At 46.2% G+C, this 23318-nt stretch overlaps 1 protein-coding gene across 1 annotated transcript in view; it reads right to left on the reverse strand.

The window, feature by feature from the left end:
- TRMT1 (tRNA methyltransferase 1) overlaps positions 1 to 23318 on the reverse strand; it is a 298762-nt gene that overhangs the window by 46366 nt on the left and 229078 nt on the right. The window contains exons 13-15 of the mRNA XM_069604303.1: positions 7057 to 7133; positions 6212 to 6331; positions 5217 to 5331 (exon numbers count right to left, since the gene is read on the reverse strand). Coding sequence (XP_069460404.1) covers positions 5217 to 5331; positions 6212 to 6331; positions 7057 to 7133 — 312 coding nt within the window. The remainder of the gene's footprint in view (positions 1 to 5216; positions 5332 to 6211; positions 6332 to 7056; positions 7134 to 23318) is intronic.

Raw genomic sequence — 23318 nt, forward strand, 5'->3', positions numbered from 1 at the left:
GCTTTCAGCGGGAACCCTTGGGTGTCCCTGCCTAGGCTGCAGTATGTCTAGGCAGGCAGGAAGTGGGGGCGGAGCTATTCGCTCCCCTGCTCTTTGTCTGCTGGAGTGCTGGAATGGAAGCAGTTCCAACTGGGGGGCTGGCTGTCCTGATTGGACCATTACCCACCCCTCTCTGTAAAATGCTGAGAAGGTTTACAGAGGAGTGTGTGGGAATACTGAATAAAAAGGTGAGGTTCCTGAGGTAAGTGTCAAGGTCGACCACTGGGACTGAAGTAATCGAAGCTGAAGACTACCAGAGACGCCTGCAGACCTTTCCATGCACCATGGAGGGACCACTGCTGTCCTGACCCCCTTTTCTACTCGACGAAGGAGCCATAAATAGGACAACTCCTTCCCTTTGGCTGGTGGGACCAAACAACCCTGAGACTAACTAGAAATCGAGCCATCTCCCGAGGTGCTGTGCCTCTGCAGAGCTGCACACCACGAATATCAGGAGACCTCCGACCCACTGCAGTGCAACGTCTTTGCAAGGCCAAATCCATCCAGAACTTTGGTGAGCTACAGTTGAACTTCCAGAGGCACAATCCGACTCATCCAAGTCCGCTCACCAGAGTGCAGGACTTCAGAAGCGGGCGAATACCGCCCTTTGTTGGTGCTGAGAAAAAGGTGCCAAAACCGTAAATCAACCAAGAAGCCTGAAGAATTCTGTGCCAAGGGTCCTCTCTGGAAACTGCTGCTGAGACATCCCAATCAGAGCACTTCCTTTCATCACCAGACCAAGGAATTCGGAGACTTGGTCCATCACTGCTGCATTGAGGAGAATCCAGCTACAAGCATTTCTTCTAACCTAAGGTACTCTGGGGTAAAAGGTATAACTTGCCTTGAACTGAGAAGTCTCTCCATAGTAACTTGAGTGCGTGAAGGTGTCCAGGGTGCCCGCTCTACCTCTGACCCAAGCTAACCAGCCTGTGTCCCTTTAGTGAGACCTTTTACAGGGTCTCCCTCATTGTGTAATATTGGCAAGTAAGTTTTCCTAGAGACTGGAAGTATCTTGAGGAACCTTTGCTGTTCTAATACTTCTGAAGACTTTGGATCCACTCCTACACCGACTCTTTCGTATAGTTGGGGATTGGACTTTTAAAGTGTTAGTTTGTCCGAAAAGTGTCTCTAAAATTATTCGCTCTGCTGCTGTGTGATTAACCAACCTTTTTCCTTCCTAAAAGACTTTGGGCCTCATTACGGGTCGGGCGGTCCGGAAATAACAGTGGCGGTAAACCCGCTGCCACTGTTAATTCCGGACCGCCCGATCTCGAGTCCTGCAGGCGGGAGTCGGTGGTCCCGCCAGGTCTGACCTGGCGGGTTTAACACCGCCCACAGGCGGACGTAGAAACACCAGCACCATCACGAGATGGTGCTGGTGTTTCCACTTCCCCATTGAGTCCTATTGGACTCAATGGGAATGGGGATTTACCGAATTCCGCCTCCGGAATTCTCGGGACACCAGGGTCGTAATGCCCTGGTAATTCCGGGAGTCACGGAGGCGGAATGGTAATACGAGTCCGGCGGTAACCGAGCCGAAAAAACGGCTGGTTGCCGCCGGACTCGTAATGAGGCCCTTTATCTCATGTGGTTTAGCTAACTAAATACACTTGACTATATATCCGCCTTAACGCAAGTACGCTGTAGTAACGGTAATAGGGTAGAAGCGTCATTGATGTCAAACTATTTTACTGCGAACTACCATTGAAGCAATGGCCTTTGAAAAGTATTAAGTATTCCTATGTGTGTTGGTTAAATGAACTAAGTATTTATCCACCTTCCTTGTGTAAATATAATAAATATATATTTTAATATAACCTTTTATGTGGAAGTGTTTCTTTGGACTATTGTATTCACTGGTTCAGTGTACTTACCTGCAGCCCACATCTTCATCCTACAATAAACCTGGCTGCTCTGCCAAGATCCTTTTGTAGTACAGACTTCTACTAAGAGGTGGTGACCTGTCTTGCCTCAAGTGGACTTTAGGAAAACTCCCCTAACAGTTGAAGATCCTCCAAGTTCCAAGGATGCATTTTGAACAGACTTCTGCAGCAAGGTAGCCTAGGAAAAAGCTCGTCAGTTCACTGGTTGGTCCAGGGACACTTTCAAGGCTCAAAAGGCAGGGATCCTTGAGGAGGGTGTCGAGACTGGTTGTTCCCACTGGTCCGGGGTTCGAAGCACCGATCCCTGTCTTCTTGAGATCGGTCAGAGGAGCAGGGCTTCACTTGAGTTGGTGCTTATAAACTGCAGGGGTTGTTCTCAGTGAACTGGCTGCTCTTCTTTGTACAGGACTTGGCTCCAACGGTAATCTGGAGAATGGCTGCAGGAGCGCTCACTTTATCCAAGATCTGGACTGGAAGCGGGCCCAGGTTCACCAATGGTAAGAATCTGCACCATTCAAATGACCAGTGGCTACCCAACCATGCATAGCCACTGGCCACCACATAGGCCCCGACATGAATTTCTAGAATATCGCCTAGGGGACAGATTTTAGGAGGCCTTCTGTGGGGGGTCAGAAATGTGAGGCAGACAACTTTATAGATATTTTCCAATTTTATTGAATAAAACAGGTTCAACAGACGCCTCACCATCTCTACCCTAATGAGGATAGCCCTGCCCATAATGAACTAAGGGTAACACTCTAACCAAGGAATATCTAACCCTCACACTTGCCCAACAATTAAAGAAAAATTGAAATATATGCCAATTCAAACCAACGACAATTAACATACAACCTGATTGACAGTCTGATCAAGGTCTCCTGTCGGTGTCTGGGCGTACTTCCCTAACAAGGGTTTTCTCCAATGAAACAAAACATAAGGAAATCCGGGCCAACACAAAGTGCCAGTATAGTTCTTAAATTTGTGTACTCAAATTCGCATAGTTCTTTCGCTTCAATAAAGTACCATGAAAAAGGCATAGGCTATTTGGTCAGGATGGTGCACCACAATTCTTGTGAAAGTAATAGATTCTAACTCATCCTGGAATAAGAATTGTTTCACCTTTGTAGTAGCGACAAGTTATATGATCAGGATAGTTTACCACAACTTTAACTGCACAGAGAATTGTAACTTTACTTCAGCCAGCTTTCACAACTCTTATGCAACAGTCACAACTCAAAATGTTATTCTCTGTTAGTACCACTCTTCTGCACTTGCACCTTCTACACTACGTGGCTTATCCTTTCAACAGGTTTCTTCTGGGCAATCACATCTTGCCCTACGGGTATACTCGCCTGCCCGTCTACTTCTTCAATATCAAAAGAGAAAAGTGCTTCAAAGGTAACTCATTTTTAGAACAACTTAAAGCGTTTTTCTTGGTATCAAAATGCAGCTTTCAAGGAATAGAACATTCACTTTAAAAACTATGCACATCTCCCTCTGGATAACTTCTTCCAGAAGGGGAGTTTGATTTATACCTTTCTATCCCTTCTGCAGTAATGGTTAAACAGTAGCTAGAATACAGTCTTTCCTTGTGGCTATCTTGACAATGTGAATTTAGATTAAGCACATACTTTGAAATAGGAGAAGCACCTGCTACAACCTTTGGGGTTCTTATTCCAAGTAAATACACTTATTTGGGGAAAAAGGGTCAGGGACTTCGGAGAAGGCTCCCTGTAGACTCACAGGCGTTAGGCCTGGGGGAACGTATATAGGTAAACTCCCAAACACACAAATCAGCACTCCAGCAACACAGTAGCAGCAAAGCAACTCTAGGCAACTTATACAAGAAGTCTCACAGTACCTTAGGAGTGAAGAAGCGGATGCATCACAATGCCCTCACCATGCAGCAGCACCAGTAGAGCCAGACTTCAGATTCTCAGTCAGCAGACAACATAAGTGACACAACAAGTGATCTTGCAGCAGCAGTTGAGTGAAGAGGCTACACACAAAGGATTCTTGGGGGCTTTGTGATTTTGGTGCCCTTTTCAAGACATCCGTGAAGAAACACCCGGTCAGTTTTGGAAGGATTCAATCTTCGGAAGACCATACAACGCACAGTGGTCCCAGGGTGTTGGCGGTTTGCAGCATCTAAAGGACACAGCTTGTCATAGGATGGCTCAAAATGCAGGTCGTCTGAAGACTGATCGGTACCACTTGTATAAATGAGAGAGTATTCCTCTTCAGAGTTCTCCTGATGCTTGGAAGAAGGGGTCAGACAGCAGGGATTACTCAGAGGGCATCTCTGATAATTTGGAAGTGACTGCCGACATCTCTCCGCTTCCTCCTTGTAGGTTGTGCTATTCCATGGGCCAGTTTGTCTTCTGCCTCAGGATCCATGCCATTATACCAATCGGCCCCCATGCACCATTCAAACTCTGGGTCATAAGACAAATGCCATAAAACTTGGAAGAAAGTAGAACTCCAAAAATAATGTATAAAAAGAAATACAAAGTATCCCCAAAAGATAGGATACAAGAATGGGTGAGTGTGGAAAAAGGTTCACACTCACTCAGAAACAGACCAAAAAGCCATAGGTCCAACAAAAAGTGCTGGGGGAAAATCGGATCTGTGTGATTTGGCCGTGGAAGAATTGTTTGTGGTGGAATTGACTGTAGTCCATTTCACCACAAAACCAATTTTGCTGTGGCTAAACTCCGCAAATCTGTACCCCTCCAACCCCCAATACATCCCCCGACTTACCTTTTGCACATCCGCTTCCTTCTACTGACCCTGTGGCATCGGTTCCATCCCTTTTACGTGGGTCGGATCAGATGCCGCAGAGTAATTCTTTTTCACTTTTCACCCCCCCTCTCCAATCCTCAGGAAGCAGGCAAGAGAGAATGGATAGAGAAGATCCTGAGAAGACCCTAGAAGATTGGGGTGGGAAACCCTAAGTCTGAGGTGAGAGTACAGTGAAACGCCCGGAGCAGAAAGGGAACAAAGTGTCGGAGTCCCTTTAAACCAGGGCTTGTGTTCTTCCGTGGGTTGAGCCGGAGAGACCATGGGACACAAGAAGACCCACTCAGTTGTCTTAATTTACATGCATAGTGCCCAGTTCGTTGTTTTGGTCACCCTGCATTTTATTTGAGCAATAATGAAACTTAGTGTAACTGCATTTCCATCTTGGCCTGGCTATTGATCCTGGTCACCATCATGAACTCGGTATATGCAGGGCTTTTGCACATCAGTGGTTGAAAAAGTAGCCTTGCTCCCCAGTCTCCTGTTTGGCGTTACCGGTTTGAATTTCTTGCATGGTATGTTCTTCAGCCGGGTGTCTCCGTCTCCATGGTCTTTCCTCTTGTTTTGATGCAGTTTCCTCTTTTCCTCCAGAGATGTTGCAATTCCTCCCCTGAAAAAGGAGCAGGTGCATCATTGACCCACCTAAAAACAAACCTCCAGCCACCGCTGCATAAACATTGAGGGGGGTCATGCAGTAGGCCGCCGTTTTTAGAACAGCACCAACTAGATACTTGCACAACAAAAGGAGTCCACAGCCAGTGACAGTTGGGGGCCAAATAAAAAGCCAGGAGGAACAAGCAGAAAATAATATAACAGAAGTATTCTAAGAATGCAAGAGGGCAATCCTACCCCACGACGTCCAGCTCGCTTCAGGTCAGTCTTTTTTTCCACCTCACAAACTTGTAACACTCCACTGCAGCACATACTATAGACACAAAATCTTAGGCTTTTTTTGTATAGCTCCTATTTCTATGCCTTATAGAGAAGATGTTAATGAAAGACATGTCAACCTGCCTTTTTCAATCATACCCCCGTCATTTACTTTGTTTAAACAGTTTCAAGTTTTATCAGTTTTTTAATGTGATGGATTCTCTTCTTGGCATCGAAATCCTTAAAGGAATGTCTGATGGGGCTCGGGAACTACTAGGAATAAACAAGTTGTAGTGGCAATGTTTCTCATTTTACAACAATGGGGTGGGTGTGCAAAGTGCGTTAATTAAATGGCACACAAGCTAGAACAAACAATTTTACAGGTATGTAACATAGTATGGCAAACGCCAGGTGAGAAGGGAGGCAAATTGACATCGAAGGTCCAGGAAGAGATGCAACCAAACTAGACCTGGAATCAACAAAGCAGGCCATCTCTCTGTACTGTACCGAACCGTAACCCATAGACCACAAACATTTACATCAACAGAGGGAAGGTGTAATAAAGAGGGTCATGGGGCACACAGAATACACCAGGCCCTTCACACTTATCCTGCTCTTACCCAATCCTGGCTCGTGCTCTGGGTCCCCAGTTGGCCTCTGGGTTCTCCTGGAAGCGCTTGAGGCCCTGTTTCCGAGATTTCGGGTTGGCATCGTCCCTCACATCAAAGGATGCCTGCAATCTATCATGGTCAAAGGGTCATTAAAGCATGCCAACAGCCGGAGCATAAACTGTAAATAGATATCTAGAATGCACAAAACGCCACTTTATGCGAGTGCAGTTCCCTACTCGGAGAAAAGTGCATTTTTTGGTGACAGAGAAAATCCTTTATCAAGATAAAATAGATGGCATCAACACCGTGCAAACCATTTGCTCAATGGAAAGATTGCCATGTGCCATACTTTTCAGCTTGGCCTGCCTTCTAAAATCACAACCTTTGCTTGTTCAGTATAGCCTCAAAGCTATGCACCATATTGCCTTGTACACCAGATTTTTACAAAGAAAGTTGCTACTACAGTCGTAAATCTTTGCAAAGCCCAGAACAATGAAAGCAACCAGCCCAAGAGTTCTCACCATAGCGCCCTAAAGTTGGAGTCCTCCCCACCAGAATTTCAAACTGTGAACTGCAGATTACACACTTTCTTCTGTGGTAGCTGCATTATCCCAGTGTGCGAATACTAAAATTCTCACGTGCGTACACATTTCTGCTGCCAGTGTCCAGTCCCCTGAAGCATGCCAACAGGATTGAAATCCGTGACCTACAGGTTACACACTCATTGTGCAGCAGATTTTTACCCTGCAGAGCGATCTTAGAGTGAGACGACAGAGCAGCCTTGCTTCAGGCATACAGCTTTCTGGTCTACCCCACTGCTGCTGAAAGGCTCATAAATGCATGCATCAACCTACCTGGGCTCAGTGCTGAGAATGAAGTAAGCCGGACTGGTCTCAGATAACCGCTCCCTCTTGACAGGGTTATTCTTCTCCTAAAAAGACAAGACGTTACAGATAAAGGCAACTACACAACCTGCGCTTCATGGTGGTCACGAGGCAGACCAGAGGCCAGCTGACTTTATATCCAGTTAACCCCCATATAAAGTAATGCATGTAGTGGTAGAGGATTCAGAACAAAACTGTAGTCTAGGGATCTGAAATGAACTTCATCCCTCAATGAAAACACAAACATTCTCAAATCTGCTTCAGGAAAGAAGCAAACGGGAGGACATTTCAGAAGAAAAAAAAATAAGAAAAAAATTGAAAACTCCAGTCTAGGTCTGCCAGAGCAGGCATACATACAACCAGGTAGATACAATGTTACCCTATGAAGGACAGGAACAGGTATGTTAACTTACCCCACCACCCCCCTTGACTCCGATTCCTCCAGGTGACACTGCAGGTCTACTGGAATTCGCTGGGGCCACAATCTTCTGCGCTTGGTTCGGGTGAGGGGACCCATAGGGTTGGTAACTGGTCACGGTGCTCCCCAGACAGTTCCAGTCGGCTTCAAGTAGAATGCAACAGGCGATCACCCACCGGTGAATACAGAAGCAGCCCCATTACAGATTCCATTGTGTCGAGACGGCTGACATTACGAGGACAGCAGATTCCGTGCATAAGCTGAAGATCTGGAAAGTCCCAGGGCTCTGCTCGGAACGATGTCTGCAGTGATGCAGCCAAGAAGGGAGCTCGTTAGTCCCTGGGGTGGGGTCCAGGAACACTCAGAAGGCTTCCAAGACACAGATCCTTGAACAGGGGTCGCGACTGGTTGTTCCCACTAGTCCAAGGTTGGAAACACCAACAAGGGTGTTCTGATATCGGGCAGAGGAGCAGGGCTCGTCGGCTGCAGGCGTTGTCCTCGGGTCATCAGCGGGCTGCTCTTCTTAGAAGTCTTGGTTCCAACAATGATCTGTTAAATAGTTGCAGGAGCCCTCCTTTTCTCCAAGATTCAGACGGGGGCAAGCCCAAGTCTACCAGTGGTAAGAATCTGCAATATTCAAACACGCTGGGCAACCACTGGCCATCGCATCCATCATCACAGACTTGGGTGCCAGAGAATTTTGACTGTGTAAGGCAAAGAACGAGCAAACATGTTGCGGAATGCCCACTTTAGGGTATTAGCCCCTTTTAGTAGCCATTCATGGTAAATGCAAAAGTGAACGAGAAAAGTATCACAAAAAAGAGTAAAAAATTAAAATAATAATAATAAATAAATCACAGCTGGAGCCACTTGCCTTGATCATTAGTTCCATTGTAGAGGGTCTAGGGGCCGCAGATGCAGTGGTCGTTTTTGGGTCTAGCTAGGCAGTTGCTCATCACACCGATGAAACTGTTCTTGATGCTTTGCAGCTGGATGATCTAGGCACCTCGAGGTGAATACCACCCACAGGTCCCACGGTGACAGGTGACACCCCATGACACAATGGACACAGCCAGCAGTGAAGAACAGAGATCAGGGGCCACAGGCGACTCATGTGGAGAAAACAAATGCACTGCTCCAACAAGGCCCCCGATTCATAGAAGATCTCAGCAACTGCAGGAGGATGGTTTTGGGCCACAAGTTAGTGAGCTGCGAAGTGCCAGGCCAAAACCTAACAGGGAAGATGCATCGAAGATGCCCTGGATGAAGCTTGTTAGCCCAGGTGATGGTTCGGGAACACACATCCAGAGGCTTCTTGGGGCAGGATCTTCGAGCAGGGGCTCTAGACTGGTTGGTCCCATCAGTTTAATGGTCGGAGCATTGACAAAGGGCTCGAGGCGCTCGATCCAGAGACAGGGCATCACCAGGACTTGGCTGGAGGGAATGCTGGAACTGTTCAATAATCATCCAGTAGTCGTCAGCGACCATCAACTCTTGGTAGGGATCTTGGCTATGGCTATCGGACACCTTTTGTCCCAAATTCGAGCCACGGGTGCCCCCAGCTCACCAACGGTAAGGATATGCGTTATTCATACTGGCAAGGGCTGTCCAATCAGACAGTCCCTTGCCCTACATCTGCCCATCTTCCCTCTGTCTCCCCTGCCTGGCCCAGTACTGTAGTGTAGTGTACTGTATAGCACTGCACTGCAAGTTCCTTTCCATCCCCCCCGGTCACCCCTGCCCCCCCCCATTTCGTCCCTCCCTCTATCACACATTTAGACTAGTAGATATGCCTTGGGCCTAGTTTGCTAGTTAATGGTAGATCATTCGGAATCAAGGTCCAAGAATGACTACTTTAATCCCTTGCTCCCTTTCCACTTTGAAGCACTTCCCTGTGTATAAGTGTTTTATAAATAAACAATTACAATTAAAACAGGCATACTACTGGGCTTGTCTTAATGTGTATTGGGACTAGGTAGTCCCAGCCCCTCACCTGGCAATATACTCACACCACTGCTTTTCCCGGGAAACTTTGCTCAGTAAAGGTTTTGCCATATATGGCATATCCTTATCTGAGACAGTAGGAAGGCAGCCATAGGACAAGATTGCAAAAGGGCTGGGCAACAATACGCGGCCATTTTGAGTTTGTTACACGAAATGGCATTATGCTATACAATGCAACAGTGCACTCGAGAAAAAACAAAATCACGGTAGAAAACGATACCCATGTACCAGTCCGCCTTGGAGACTGCATAAAAGTAACTGAAATGTTACTAAAAGGAAACAAAGTATGCCAAGCCAGACTACCCTGTAAGGTGATGTCTGCAACATAAATCAACAAGGAATCTTGAAAAGGGAGGTTTCCCTGCACTAGACTTGGGGGCTGACAAGTGTCACAAAAACAGATGAGCTAATCAAGGAAAGGAAAAGGAAAAGCAAGGAAAGGGAAAAGGCTGCATTAACCTCAACATCAGCAAAAGTTTGAGGGGTGCAATTGATGTCAATGGATGAAGAGCTTAAAAAAGAAACGTTTTTCTAACAAAGTGTTCTGGTCCCTCCTAGATAACCAATTCACTCATAGGCTGTGGCCTAAACCAGCCTTCCAATCACCCAAAAGTGTAGTTGCACAAAGGTTCTGGAAGCCAGCCAGTCTAGGGCAGGTTCCATGTGTTACAATCGCGGCATAAATGGCCGTGGACACAAAATATTGTGGCAAAAAGGCAGTGGTTTTGCCGCCGCAATTCATGTAAAGGATGCAGGGGACACCCCCACAACCCTGTACCAATTATACCATTTAAGGTGAGCGGGGACACCCTGCAACCCCCGCTCCCCTTAAATGGTCTAATGGGGTACACCTTTAACGGGTCAAACCACAGCATTTTTGCTGCGATTTTTTGTACAGGCGACATTTCTGCTGCGATTTTATCACTGCACACCAGGACAAGGCCCAGTCCAACCCACTAATGAGGGTGCAGGGCTGAGCTCCGAGCGAGCCCATGCGTTGGGCAAGATTGTATGCAGTACCCTGTGAGAGACTGCATCAGTCTTGTCCTCTTGGCAATAGTTACCCAGCATGTACTACACAAGGTGGGTAGTGTGATTGAGCAGCCAGGCTTATCTCAAGAGGGGTCAAAGGGAGCTGTAGGGGAGTTACACAGATTCACAGTGACAAGTATTAAAATAAACTCTTACACACAAGGTTTCGTGAGTAAACAATTATTAATTTAACAGTCAGTTGAATGGTGAGCTGGATCTACAGAGGGAAAAGTTAAGTAAAGTCAATTTCACTTCACTATTCTTGGGAACAATACTTCCCACAAGAAAAGGTATTTAAACCTTATGAGAAATGTAAAGGATTTTTCTGTGACACTGCACTGAAGGTGTGGTGTGTCACCATACAAAAGTAGATGTCTATGGAGTTTGTGAGACGCCAAAAACAAAGGAAACACATAATCCAAATCAGATCAAAATACATTAGAGTGAGAAAAAGGGTTCACTCTCTCGAGCGTGAAAATTAAAAGGTCCTGAAGTCCAGCAAAAGAGCTGTGGGTCTCTAAGGTTGAAGGGAATTAGCACAGAAGTGAGAATTCTCCCCAACAACTCCCTGCGTAGATGCTTCACCGCCACCGCCAGTACCCTGGTGAATACACTTGGAGCGGATGCTATGCCCAAGGGTAGCACCTAGAATTGGTAGTGCTGGTTCACTTTTTTTAAACGCAAGAATCCTCTGCGCTGGTAACATTGAAATATGAAAGTATGCATCTTTCATATCCAAGGTTGCCATCTAATACCCCTGCTTTAGCAGAGGGATTACTCCCTGTAGCGTTGTCATGCAGAATTTCTGTGGCTGAACATAGGCGTTTGCAGGGCACAGGTCTAAGATAGTGTGCATTGGGAGGTCTTTTTTTTGGCACAAGGAAGTACACTGAATAGATACCCTTGTTTACCTGGTTCGCCAGGACGATTTCTACGGTATCCTTTTAGAGCAGCACGGTCACCTCTTCTAACAGGATACGTTGTTCTTCCTTGGAGGTGTTCCTTTGTCTTGGTGGGTTGATGTAACAGTTTTATACAATAACTACCCGCCACGGTTGAAGGTACCCACTTGTCCGAGGTGATTCCCTCCCATACGTGGGTAAAGTATGAAATACGGCCTCCTACTCGAGTAGCATGGGAGGGAACCTGTAGCGGGTGGTCACTGCTTGGCGGTTGGAGATCTTCTTTGGCCTTTTTGAAACACATGTTGCAAGGACTGTCCCTGTGATGAACCCCAGGATGAGATTTGACTCTGGCTGGAAACCGTTGAGAGTTTAACCTCTAAAACAGCAAACATTATAGCCTCCTCTTTGTCCTGATGATTTTAGTGTGTCGTATTCTTCTTTCGCGCTCTTTAGAGCCTCTTCCAATGCTTTGCCAAACAGCATGCTGGGTTCTATGGTCATATTAAGGAGGGTAGCCGGAGTCTCAAGCTTGAAGCCAGGCTGGCATAGCCACGCGTGGCATTTGATCAATGTGCCCTCTGCTATTATTCTTCCTGCAATTGTTTGCTACATCCAAGTTGTACTTCAGGATGCAGTTTGCCATTTGTTTACCCTCTGCAATGGCGAGTGGCAGTTGTGTTTTCAGGGGCTCTGGGACTGAAGCTATTTGTTCGGCCATCTCATCCCACTTCTGACAGTTGTAACTAGATAATAAGGTGGTGTTATTAGTGATTCTAGACTGGAAAGCTGTCGAAGAGGCTACCTTTCTTCCAAAAGTGTAAATCTTTTTACTATCTTTATCAGGAGGGGCTTCGGAAGAGGCTAGAGGTGTTCCTGCTCTCTTTCTAGTAGTTGTTACCACTAAGGTAAGGACTCTGGTTTCAATTGTCCCCTCATGTAAAGGCGATCTAAGGGAGCTGGACGGAAAACTCTCTCAATGCGCGGCTTAACTGCATGTGTTAAATTTGGAGTAATTAGAGAGAGTTGGGTGCACCTCTGTACTGAATGAGAGGGATGAATTGGGTAGCAGACCTTTTATCACCCAGTATGTCCTCAACAAAGTCCTTGTCCACCTATGTCACTTGTGTATCGATTTTAAAATGTTCTGCCGCTTTTAGAGCAAGTCATTATACTGTATTTGATTATCCACTGGCGAGTCTGCGTGCTCTGGTGACTGATTTAGACATCCTCGTCGTCATCGTAAAATTGGTTGGCATCACCCATGTCCCCTTGGTCTTCCAGGTCAGTAAGTTCCAGTGTCCTGGAAGTCTTGCATGGTGTCGCAATAAGCAAGCTGCCCAGGTCCTGATGCGAGGTGGAAGCTTGTGTGGGGTCTGTGTGGGCTCTGTTGGTGGGGGGCTGGGTAACTGCTGCCCCGCTTTGAGCAGTAGCTGGCCCCCTGTGTGGGGCACCCTGTAGGTTTACCAAGACCTTGGGGTGGTCATCAAAGAAATTAGCTAGGGAAGACATCTGTCTCATGATCATAAATCATTTCTGCTGTGCATTGTGATGAACTTGGGATTACTGGGGGGAATGTGGGGTGGGTGTTGATTCTGGTGCAGGGGGTCTTTTATGGAACATAGCCCCTGAAATGGTTCCCTCCCCCTGGGTCGTAGTCCCCAAACTAGAGCCCTCTCCCTGTGTTTTAGAAGACAAATGGTTCTTCGATGTCTGACTCACAATAGCGTGTCTGGGACGTGGTTCTTAATGAGCTCTCTCATCTTCGAGCTCAGTGTAGTTTTCACAGAGGCCTTCGACGCGTCCTTCGATGGTCGTTTTTTGGCATGCGAGGGGGTGGTCGACGTGTCTTTCGACACCTGGTCGTCGGCGTTCGAGGACATTGTGACTTTAGACAGTGTCAGAAACTGACTTGCCTGTCTGTTTCGGGAGCCTGTCGTGAGGGGACCGCGATGGCCCAGAGGACAGGGAACTTTCAGAACCTCCCCCTTCACTCAGTTTGTGGCTTTTCGGTCGGCGCAAAGGTCATCTTTCGGCCATGGGAGGTGTGTTCTGTGTGGTGTGCTTTGGTCGTGTTAGTGCCGCTGGGTGTCGTCCCCGTAGCGGAACCACCGGCCTTCCTGTTCGGGGGCTTGCACGCGGGTATCAGACGGATCCACACCGCCCTCGCCGTCTAGTTTACCTGGGATTCCCAGGCATGTTAAACTGCCAAATCTGTGAAATGCCTCCAGGCTGAAGAGTAGAGAATAACCCGTCCAGAAAATTCTAAGGCGTTGGGGAGAATTTTCATTTCTATGCCAATTCCCTTTAACCTTCGAGACCCCCAGCTCTTTTGCTGGACTCTGGGTTTTTAATTTTTACTCGTGAGTAGGGACTTTTTTTTTTTCACTCACTCATGTGTTTTCCGACTTTGATTTTCTGTTTGTTACGGTTTTATGGAGTCTGGTAAACTCGATAGGCATCTGCTTTTGCATTGTGACACACAGCACCTTTTGTGCAGTGATACTGAGAAGTCCCTTGGACTTCTCTTAATGTTTAACTACATTTTCTTGGGTGAACTGCTGTTGCCAAAAATATTGAGATGACCCCTGTCTTACTTAACTTTATGGGTCCAGCACACACCACCCTACGTGGAGTGCTGGGGGTTACATAGTGTTGGGGAGAAATCTCAGGATGTGCTGATTCCCTTCTACATTAGAGACTCCCAGCTCTTTTTGCTGGACTTTAGGACTTCTGACCTGGAGAGTGAGACTTTTTTCCCACTCTCTCATGTATTTATTCTTTAATCAGAACACCGTTTCTTTTGGTTTGGGAGTCTGACAAACTCCATAGGCATCTTTTTACATTGTATCACACAGCACCTTCAGTGCAGTGACACTGGGAAGTCTCTTAGATTTCCAACAGGTTTAAATACCTTCTCTTGGATAACCTACTGTTTCCAAGAGCAGTGGAGTGAAATTGCCTTTACTTACATGTGTAACTTTCTAGACTCAGCACACACTATCTTACAATAGGGTGCTGGAGGCGTTACTTCGTATCCCCTTTGTCTAGTTTCTCATGTAACATTTTTATGTTACCCTTTCTACGATTAATGGCTGGTGGCAGTAGTTTACTTTTTCCTACCATTGTGTGTTTCTACCGCGGGCTGCAATTGTAGCTGCAGTAAAGCACCCATCGGTGCCCATTTTGTCAAAAAGGTCCCGGTCTTATTTTTTTGCCATTTCTTGTTGGCAAGGTCCTTCTTGAGATTTAATCTGCGCGCCAAACCAGGTTTGGTCCCTTTGTTTTGTCTTTGGTGGCATTCACTGGTGAAGCCCACCTCTGGCTCCAGCATGTCTGGCAGGGCATGAAGCGAGGGAGGTTTCCGAAGCTCCCTCTGCTTAGTGTCCTTGGTTACAGAAATGCTGGCTGTCACCCTGCTGTGTGAGTGGCAGCTAGGCTGCAAATGAATGGGAGAAACCTGCATAAAAGGCGAGGTCTTTTGCTTGGAAGGCAGAGCTGACCACTGGATGAAAGAATCCGAAGAAGAACTTGGAAGAGACTGCTGCAACTCCTGGACCGTTGGTTTTCCAGGGGAAGCCCTGCTGCAGTGCTGAAGTTCCGAATTCGCCCCGACTAGAGAAGCCCTGCGAAGGACGAGTTCTCCCCTTGGGTTGGTGGGACCAATCGACCCCAAAGCGAACTCGTCTGGACATCCTCTCGGAGCTGGCTGTACTTCTATTGCTGCTGCTGCAGGAACTGATTGCCGGGGAGAGGAACACCAGAATTAAGCGTGTTGTCTTTAAGTCAGACCCGAGCTCCAGGAAGATCCTCCAGACTCCCAGGAAGCAGGACTGACCAGCCTGAGCCACCTCAACTGACTGCTGGACCCCAGATGAGAGGAAAGTCCACAAGGTGTCTGAGAACTGCAGTGGTGCTATTCGCGAGAAGCTAAAAACGCAAAGTACAGCTGATCTGAAGTTTGCCCATTGCTGCCGCCGACCTTTGAATCGTAGTGCAGGAGTCTCCAGACATCCTCCCTCTTGTCCCCACAACAGAGGCCCAGGAACAACAGGATCTGCCATACTATTAACTGGAACAGAAGCCAGCTGGAACCAATTTCTTCAGATCTAAGGAACTGTAAACTAAGGGGCGCTTACCGCTTGTTGTGTAGCCTTTCTAGATCTCAGTTGATATCTGCCTTGGTTGCCTTTGCAGAGTTGCTTGCAGCTTTACCCTTCACAAGCCTCCCAGCTTGTGACCCAACAGTGAGTTAATTTCCTAAAAGGATTTCTAAAACGTTGTGCAATACTTTTTACTTGCCTTCAAGAAGTGCTTCAGCTTCCCTAGACTTTTGCTCAGTTTACATTGGCTATCCTGGCTCCCTGAAAGACTCTAACCTCTGACTTTGTGCTTTAACTACCCTCCAAAAAGTCACATTCTATAACTTGTGTAGCTGGGAAAAGGTACATTTTCATTGCATTGGGGGGTTTAAAAGTACTTACCTGCTTAAGAACATTTGTTAACCATTGTTTTATTCCCTAAACTTTTCCTTTTGACACCAAAATCAGTATTGCTCTAAATGTGCCAGTGATATATCAATGTCTGGAGTGTCCAAGTTATTTAAGTCACCTGAGGGTGTAGAAAGTGTCTGTGTGCCATCCCAAGTGGGTATCTACTGATTTATTCAAACAGAGTGTATATTTTTGAAGTATACGTTTGTGTTACATATTTGCTCCCTTCTAAGGAAGGATTATTCAACTGACTGTTAAATTAATAAATAATTGTTTAATCAAGAAATCTTGAGTTTAAGTGTTTATTTGAATACCTGTCACTGTGAATCTCTACATTGCAACCCTAAAGCTCACATTTACCCCTCTGGAGATAAGCCTGGCTGCTCAGACACTCTACCAATTTGTGTAGTACAGGCCTATACCAAAGGTTGGGTTAGCTATTGTCAAGGGGACAAGGCTGGTGCAGTCTCCCACAGGGTACTGCATACAATCTTGCCCAACAGCTGCCTTAGCACGTGTGACTGACACTTTCACCTCTAACTTGTTACGCAGATGACACGCAACTATCCTTCAGGCTACCTTCAGCCGCCTCTTTGCTCATATTTGACTGCTTGTCTGCTATTCAGTCATGTTGTGCTGCAAACGACCTGCCTCAACGCCAGTAAGACTGAGAAGGTTCGCATTGGGATCCCTGCTCCTGCTTTTCCATTTTCACTTTGGCTAGCCTCCCGTGGGTCATCTTCGACTCTACTCTTCTTCTCCTCGGACATCGGCTACACATCCTCTTAGGTACTCTACCAAATCTCACTTTCACTGTCTCCAGAGCCCCAGTTCTCTCTAGGCTGGACTATTGCAAGATCCTCTTCCTCAACCTTCTTCGGCCCTGTGCCCTCTGCAACTCATCAAGAACAGAACCGCAAGACTTATCCTTGGCCTCAAGCCCAGGGACTGCATCTCTCTAGCGCTGAAATCCCTTCACTGGCTTCCCGTGGCTGCAAGGATCAAGTTCAAGACCTCCTGCATTGTCCACACGGCTTTCTGGAGCCTGAGACCTACCTACCTGCAACGCTGCCTACCTAAATACTGTCACTCAGAAGCCCTCCGCTCATCTACCTCCAACCTTCTGCGAGTGAGACGGTCCTCCAAGCAGAGATTTGGAGGGAGATCTTTATCTTCAGCAGATGCCTCCCTCTGGAATAGCCACCCCGTCGCCCTCCTTCTTGAGGCTGATCTTTTAAGTTCTGGAAAATCCTCGAGACCTTCATCTTCTCTTCTTCCTTCGCTCTCCCTCTACCCTGCTAACCTTGCTCTCTACTCACTCCATCTCTCCCTCCTCTTCTCTACAGCTTGCTGGCTGGCCGCCTGGTGTACCTCCGTCTCACTGGTCCTGGGAACTCCCGCCAGTCCTCTCTCGCACTTACCTCAGGGCCCTACATCACCCACCTTCACGGCACTTAGAAATAACCCAAGAGAGTGGATCTCTCTGCACTTACCCCAGTATCCAGCGACTGGGTGCACTTTGACACTCCCCGGTCAACCCCCACCTCCGTTACCATCCATGCTCTTGCACGAGCCAAATGCAACATGCCCGAAGGTATGATATGATATGGCATTTGTAACGCGCCTATACACAAGTGATAGTCTGTCTCTTCTCCCCTTTTGCACTGGTAAAACTGCAGAATCGCCATCAGGCCCATTCGCTGTGTCTCAAATGTTAAATGTATTTTACGCACTTACTCCGCCTGTGCAGACTATTATCGTCTCGAATTTCAAGGGCTCTGAACGACTGTTTTAACCCTTGTTCCCACCCTCCTTCAGCGCTTTGAAACACTTTCATGTGTATTGGCGCTATATAATTAAACAATACTTACCTTGAATATGTTTTGCCATCTGAAAAGTATATTTAAGGTTATTTTACTCACCTGTGAATTGGTTGTGCCTCTTCCCAAAAGAAATGCTGTTGGCTTCTCTTCACCATTTCTTTCAGAATATTAGTGTGCATGTTCATCAACTGTGTCTTGCTTCCCCCGACCTGCTGTATAGCCTGTCTGAACTAAGTCTGCTGTAGGTTTTACCTTCCTGGAATAACATTGAGCCATTCTTAAAAGTGTAACACTGGGTTTTGCTTTCCCTGGTCTGCTTTATACAGATACTACAACAGTCTTGGGTTTATTCATACCTTTAAGTTGCTGGTACCTCGTTTATATGGTTTTAGTTAACTTTGTCTGAATTGGGCCATCCTAAAATAAGTTGGAAAGTTATTGCTTACCCAAGTCTGTGTCGCACTGACCTGGAAAGCAACTGTAATAGTATATTACAGCATTAGGTTTTACCTGCCTAGAATAACTGGGTGCCATTATTGAAAGGTGTTCTTTCGGTGTAGCCGACCTTGGTCTGCCTGGTGCATTCTAAATTAATGTAAAGGGTTCTTGCTTACCTTAGTCTGTGTTCCAGTGATCTGAAAAGCAACTGTAATTGTATATTACACCAAAAGGTCTTGCTCACTGTTCGGGAGAATGTTCCTTTTAGTGCTCAATTCCTCCCACCTTAGAGACCCCCAGCTCTTTTGCTGGACTTTAAGACTTTTTAATTTTAACCCTGGGGTGAGTGAGCCCTTTTTGTCACTCTCTCATGTGTTTTGACCTGATCTGGATTATGTGTTTGCTTTGTTTTTAGAGTCTGACAAACTCCATAGGCATCTACTTTTTGTATGGTGACACACACACAGCACATTCAGTGCCTCGTCACAGAGAAATCCTTTAGATTTCCAATAAGGTTTAAATAGCTTTTTTTGTGTGAACTGACGTTCCCAAGATAGTAAAGTGAAATTGACTTTACTGTTAGGCAAAGTTTGTATGCAGTACCCTCTGGGAACAATACAAACACTGACTACTGGTAGAGGAAACCCAACCTTTGGTACAAGCTTGTACTACACAGTTCCGGTACCGTGTTGAGCAGCCAGGCTTATCTCAAGAGTGGTCAATGTGAGCTTTAGTGGAGTTACACAGAGATTTACAGTTACGGGTATTCAAATAAACTCGTACACTCAAGGTTTCTTGAATAAACAATTATTAATTTATTTATCAGTGAGTTAGACTAAGCCTTCTTCAAAAGGGAGCAATATAATAGTAACACTCAAATACACTTCATGAAATAGACACTAGAACATTTTTTATTTTTTAAATCTCTTTATTGGTATGTCATTAAATTAAATCACAGAAGAATCAAATACAGAGAGGAATAGTGAACCAGAGAACACAAATCAAAATTATTCAATTAAAGAACATATCAATAAACAAACAGCATAATCAAATGATCCCTCTGACATACAAAGAAAATATTCATTTTTGTAAATAATAAAAGAGCAAAATACAACAGTCAATAAAAACCAATAAAAACATGTAACATAGAACATACACACAAACACCAACAACACACAGACACCCCTCTTTTCTTCATCCCCATCTCAACGCACAAAATCCTTTCCTCTTCCTTTTCCCACTACACCATTTCTACCCACTCCTCCTCAGTAATCCGCAGCCTATATAGTCACTCTTAATATCTCTAAATCAGTAGATACCCTTTTGGGATGGCCCACAGACACGCCCTACACCCTCAGGTGACTTCAATTGCTAGGGGTGCTGGGGACATTAATATATCACTGTTGCATTTAGGATCATATAGTAATAAGTCAAAGGAAAAGATTATTTAGAACAAATATGAGACCACAAATATTCTTAAGCAGGCAAATACTTTCAGATTCCCCCCCCAATAAGAGTCATTCAGTGGAAGAGGCAAAGTCAATGGGCATAAGTCTTAAATAGGATGAAGCACTTCTGGTAGGTCAGTAGAAAGTATTTGCACAATGTTTTAGAAGTCTTTGAAGAAAGAATGTAGGGCCACAAGCTGATTAGACTTGTGAGTAGTAGAAGATGCAAGCAACTCTACAGCAAGAGGCAAGTTCTCAGACTTTGTACAGTACCTTTAAAATGAAGAAAAGATGCAGTGGATGACTCCTGCTCCTGTGCAGCTCTGCGGATCTCACTGTTCCTGGGCCTCAGTCGTGGGGACAAGAGGGAGGACGTCGGGGGACTCCAGCAATGCACTGGGACGGTCAAAACTTACAACGGGCAAACTTCCCTTTCAGTGGCTGTTCAGTGTTTCAGCTCCTGGCGTCTACCACAAATAGCAACACTGCAGTTCCTGGCTGTCGAGATGGACTTTCCTTGCTTCTGGGGTCCCGGATTCTCTTGTGGGGGCTCTAGGCCAGCTTAAAAGCAACGCTCAAAATCTGGTGTTCCTCTCCATGGCTATGCGGTTTCCAGCAGCAACTCTGTGGAAATTCAACCTGCTCCGAGATGGATGTCCAGATGGCTTACTTTGGAGTTGATTGATCCCATCAACTCAAGAAGAGAAGTCGTCCTTGCAGGGGCTTCTCTGTCGATGCAAACTTGGCATTTCGGTACTGCAGCGGGGCTTCACAGGGCAAACCAACGGTCCGAGAGTTGCAAGTTCAAGTTCTTCTTCGGTTCCTTTGTCCAGTGGTTGACTATGCCATCCAAACCAAAAGACTCACCCTTCATTCAGTTCTCTCCCATTCAATCCAGCCTAGCTGTCAGTCACCCAACAGGGTGGCTGTCCTTGCCGGACAGTCAGCCGGCCAGTCACCACAGAGTTCATTTGGGTCTCCTAGGAGACAAAGCAAAGGGAGTTGGAGCCAGAGGCAGGCTTCACTCGTGAATCCCGCCAAAGGCAAAACAAACAATGGGACCAAACCTGGTTTGGCGCGCAGAGTAAATCTCAAGAAGGCCCTTTCCACAAAGAAATGGTGAAAAAAGAAGACCGGGCCATTTTGACAAAAATGGCACCCATGAGTGCATTACTGCAGCTGCGAAGGCAGCCCGCGGTAAATGCACAACCACGGTAGTAAAAACGAAACCACTGCCACCAGCCATTCAGTGAGTAAAGGGTAACATACACATTTTTATATGAGAAGCTAGACAAAGGGGATGCTAGGTACCCCTCCAACACCCTATGGTAAGATAGTGTGTGCTGGGTCTAGAAAATTACAAATGTAAGTAAAGTCAATTTTACTTTACTACTCTTGGAAACAGTAGTTTATCCAAGAGAAGGTATTGAAACCTTAGGGAAATCTGAAAGACTTCCCTGTGCCACTGCACTGAAGGTGCTGTGTGACACAATGTACAAGATGATGCCTATGGAGTTTGTCAGACTCCACAACCAAAAGAAACAGTGTACAAAATCACATTAAAATACGAGAGAGTGGGAAAAAGGGATCTCACTCCCCCTATGTTAAAAAAAATCAAGTCCTCAAAATCCAGCAAAGTTGCTGGGGGGGGGGGGCTCTAAGGTGGAGGGAATTAGCACATTTCTGTGAATTCTCCCTAACACTAACCTTTTCTCTTTATAGTTCCAGCACACACCCTCTTATGTGGAGTGCTGGGGAGTTACTTAGTAGCCCCTTATCCTACCTACTCATGTAACATTTTTTATGTTACCTTCACTACTTTGAATGGCTGGTGGCAGTGGTTTAATTTTCCTACCATTGTGCTTTTCTACCACAGGCTGAATCCTCAGCTGCAGTATAGCACCGACGGATGAGCATTTTGTCAAAATGTCCCAGTCTTCTTTTTTGCCATTTTCTGTTTTTGAGGTCTGTCTTGGGGTTTACTCTGCGCGCCAAACCAGATTTGAGCCCTTTGTTCATTTTGCCTTTGGCGGGCTTCAGTTCTAAAACACACCTCTGGCTCCATTCTGTCTGGAAGGGCAGGAAGCAAGGGAGGTTCCCGAAACTCCCCTGTCCTTTGTCTTTAGGAATGCCTGAATACACCCAGCCCTGACCGGCTGGCTGGCTGGCTGGCTGCCCTTGCAGGACAGCCACTCTGCTGTTTGAGGGACAGCCAGGCTGTGCACGAATGGGAGGAACCCACTTAAAGGCAAGGGTTTTGGGGCTGAAGGCAGAGTCGACCACTGGGAAGAACAACCCGAAGAAACTGTGACCAAAGCTTGCTGAATCCTCCTGGACCGTTGAACTGCCCAGTGAAGCCTGCTGTTGTGCTGAAACTCCTCTTTCTGATCAACAAGAGAAGCTCCGGAAGGGACGTCTTCTTCCCTTGGGTTAGTGGGACCGACTAACCCTGAGACGAACTCCACTGGACCACCTTCCAAGACTGGCTGTACTTCTTTACTGCTGCAGGAACTGAGTGCCAGGGGTGAAGAAATCCGTAATCGAGTGCAACGTCTGATCTAGCCAAAAGCTCCAGGAATCGCACCAGGATCCTCCAGAAGCAGAACAACCAGAGCTAGAGTACCCTCACCAGAGTGCAGGACTCAAGGAGTGAAGGAAGCCCAACTAGGATCCAGGATATGTGGTGGTGCTGTTTACCAAGCGCTGAAATGCAAAGTGAAGTGGATCCTAAAACAGCCGTAGCTGCCGCAAACCTCCTTCAGCAGGAGTCCCCAGATGTCCTCCCTCTTGTCCCCACGACTGAGACCCAGGAACTCAGGATCTGCATTGCTGCAACCAGACAGTAGCCAGCTGGACCACTTCTTCTAACCAAAGGTACTGTTCTGATTGGGCGTACTTACCTCAGTGTCTGTGGCTTGCTCTTCTCAGTTGAGATTTGCAATAGCTGCTTTTCTAGTTTTGATTTCAGCTCTACCCTTCACAGGTGTAATAGCTTGTGACCCTATAGTGATTTTTCTTCAACAACCTCTCTAACTTAGTGCAAGACTTTAACTATCTAAGAAGAACCTCCGCTCCATAGACTTTGCTCCAATTGGTTTTGGCTATCCTGGCTCCCTGCAGACTCTTCTAGTCCATTTGACTTTGGTACTTACTGTCCTTCATAGGTGATAAATTGGTTTTAAACTAATATTGCTGGGAAAGTTTTTTTATCTAGACTTCATTGGAAGATCTAAAGTGCGCACATGCTCTGAGAACCTGCTTAACCTTTTTTCTTCCTTTAACCTTTCCTTTCTGTGAAACCTCAGAATCTACAAGTGTACAAGTGATATATAAATGCCATTACTGTCCTAGTTAGTGAAGTCACCTCGGGGTGTAGGTAGTGTGCAAGAAGCATCTCTAAAAAGTATCTATTAGCTTTGTGTTGATTCTGGAAAAGTATTTTGAAGTGTATTTGATTGCCACATATATGGCTCTTTTTTAAAAAAACTACCTTTAAATAAATAATTACTTTTACCAAACCTTGAGTGTAAGTGTTACTTGGCTACTTGTATTTGTGGATTTCATTGCTACAGCTCACATTGACCCCTCCTGAAATTAGCCTGGCTGCTCAGTCACTCTACCAATGTGTGTAGTACAGGCCTATACCAAAGGTTGGGTCCATATTGCCAAAAGGA

Source organism: Ambystoma mexicanum, chromosome 3q, assembly GCF_040938575.1.
Source record: "Ambystoma mexicanum isolate Mex_15411 chromosome 3q, UKY_AmexF1_1, whole genome shotgun sequence".
In the NCBI taxonomy this organism is placed as follows: Eukaryota; Metazoa; Chordata; class Amphibia; order Caudata; family Ambystomatidae; genus Ambystoma; species Ambystoma mexicanum.